The following is a 2,500-nucleotide window of genomic DNA, read 5'->3' on the forward strand; positions in this document are numbered from 1 at the left end:
CATATACACACACACACACATATACACACACACACTCATACACACATACACACTCATATACACACATACACACTCATATACACACACACACACACACACTCATATATATATACACACACACACACTATATATATATACACACACACACACACTCATATATATACACACACACACACACTCATAATACACACACACACACAACTCATATATACACACACACACACACACACACACACACACACACACACACACACACACACACACACACACACACTCATATATATACATACACACACCCACGCACGCAGGCACGCAGGCACGCACGCAGGCATGCAATGGCTAGGTTAGTCACCTATTCCATTTCCAAACACAATGCAGGTATCCCTGATGCCTTAGGGGGGGGGGGGTTTACAAAAAATATCTAATAATTTATCAATGCATTGAGATGTTACGACAGGCCCTACTTTTGTTTATAATAATACAGGTATGGAACTTCCAAATCCAGACAGTGAAAAATATATATAATTTTTTTTTTTATATATACATAATATCTTATTAGTTTGTTTGTTGTTGTTGATACCTTATTTTGATGCCCATTATACGAGTCCTTTTCCTTGATAAAGTACCCCATTTATGCCAATCATGACTTCTTAGAGTTTAGTCATATCCAGAATGATACTGAACTCACAATCTAAATTTCAAAGATATTACTGGCTAGCAACTGTGGCTAAGATTTACAGCTTTTAGTCATAACCAATTTAAGCTTATCCTGTATATGTTTACATGCATATTGCAGTATCTCCTTTCCGTTTATTTTCTGTACAAAGGGAATTAATGATCATAAATTCTGTAAACCTACAATCTATTTTTTTTCTTTTATTTGATAGCCTGACAAAGATTGCAACATATAATTCTGATAAACCTGCAATAAAAATGCTACACTTCCTTGACCCAACACCAATCCTTCAGACAAATTAAAATCCTTTCATAAGAAAGACTTCAGAGCAGACAAATGGAACAAATACTAATTACTCTATGTACAGTACCTGAAAACAATAACTAATTACTATTGCACCTTCCAAGATTACCTAATGCTTTTGAGATAGTGTCCAGGGCCCTACCTTAAAGTACTTGACAGTCTTGACCTTCAGCTCAAGAGTCGCATCCTCATCACAGAGCATAAGGGTGCGGGGGTGTTGCTGGAATGCTGATACAGTCCACATGTGGTTGACCCCTTCCTCAATCGCCATGTGAAGGGCATAGGCCTTGTGTGATCCCGTGATAAGGATCATTACCTGCATGAGCATATAGGGAAGTCACATTAATTTTATACAAGAAAAATTATACACAAGGAAAAGAAAAGAATCCCAACTGTTAATGCCACCTAGTCCCTACCACTAACCCCCTTCCATGTTCAGGCTATTCTGGGTCAGCTAGCTTGATAAAAAAAATTCCTCTTATAGATGAAGAGTATGTGGAGTGCCTCTATGGTACCCTGTTTGGATCTTTTCTAGTATTTTTTTATTCATCAATGTCATTACTGGATAATGAATCTAACTACTGGATGGGCAAGCCAGCCCATGTAAATAGAGAGGGGGTTGGTGTCAGGAAGGGTATTGGTGTCAGGAAGGGTATCCATTCATAAAAAATATCTACAGAACCAGGTTATATAATGAACTCCTATAAGAACAGGACAAAGGTACAGCAAAAGAAAAAGTAATTAGTGGATGATGAGCGATCAGGGTATCTCTTCTCTGAAGATATTCATTAACTTAAATTGATTTCTTTTCTGCTCATGTTCTCTCTCACAAGAGTTAACTGCTGGTTTCCTGGCAACCATTGGTGACCTTATCTGGTTCACTTTTGGTGTGCCTGCTGAAGCAACACTGGTAGATTTGTTGCAGGGTCTTTCTTTCACTGTTATCCTCCCAAGATATCACACATCTCTGTATGAACAAGCATGACACATGGAAAACGTATATTTCTCTATCTTATGATCTAAACAACTGCCCCAGGCCAAGAAGAAGGAGATGGGATTGTTGGTAGGGACTAGGGTTTGGTCCTGGACTACTTAGACTGCATTTCTCACTCAGGTTGATTTTAGTCTGTTGAAATGTCGATTCAATAAACCCAACTTTTGTGTGTGAGCTCATTGGAGATTCTGATATTTGCATTCATCGAGCACCTGATGATGATAATAGAATGTTACAAAATATCTTAATACATTAGACATTTAACCTCAGAGTAGCATGGATTTCCACTAACCTCTCTGGCATCCATAACAGTCCCAACGCCCACAGTAAGTGACTGCTTTGGAACTTTAGACATGTCATTGTTAAAGAAACGGGCATTGGCTGTGATGGTCTCTTGGTTGAGTGTCTTGACACGGGTTCGCGAAACAAGGCTAGAGCCTGGCTCATTGAAAGCAATGTGGCCATCTGGGCCTATACCTGAAATAATACACAAATAATAAGAATATTAGTATTTACTCACATTTATG

The 2,500-nt window shown here is 38.5% G+C and overlaps 1 protein-coding gene across 1 annotated transcript in view; it reads right to left on the reverse strand.

Annotated features, from left to right (window-relative positions):
• The window catches only part of LOC119583764 (glucosamine-6-phosphate isomerase-like), an 8,205-nt gene that overhangs the window by 2,383 nt on the left and 3,322 nt on the right, over positions 1-2,500 (reverse strand). Inside the window, exons 5-6 of the mRNA XM_037932429.1 lie at positions 2,266-2,450; positions 1,122-1,295 (exon numbers count right to left, since the gene is read on the reverse strand). Coding sequence (XP_037788357.1) covers positions 1,122-1,295; positions 2,266-2,450 — 359 coding nt within the window. The remainder of the gene's footprint in view (positions 1-1,121; positions 1,296-2,265; positions 2,451-2,500) is intronic.

The sequence above is a fragment of the Penaeus monodon genome, chromosome 17 (genome assembly GCF_015228065.2).
Source record: "Penaeus monodon isolate SGIC_2016 chromosome 17, NSTDA_Pmon_1, whole genome shotgun sequence".
In the NCBI taxonomy this organism is placed as follows: Eukaryota; Metazoa; Arthropoda; class Malacostraca; order Decapoda; family Penaeidae; genus Penaeus; species Penaeus monodon.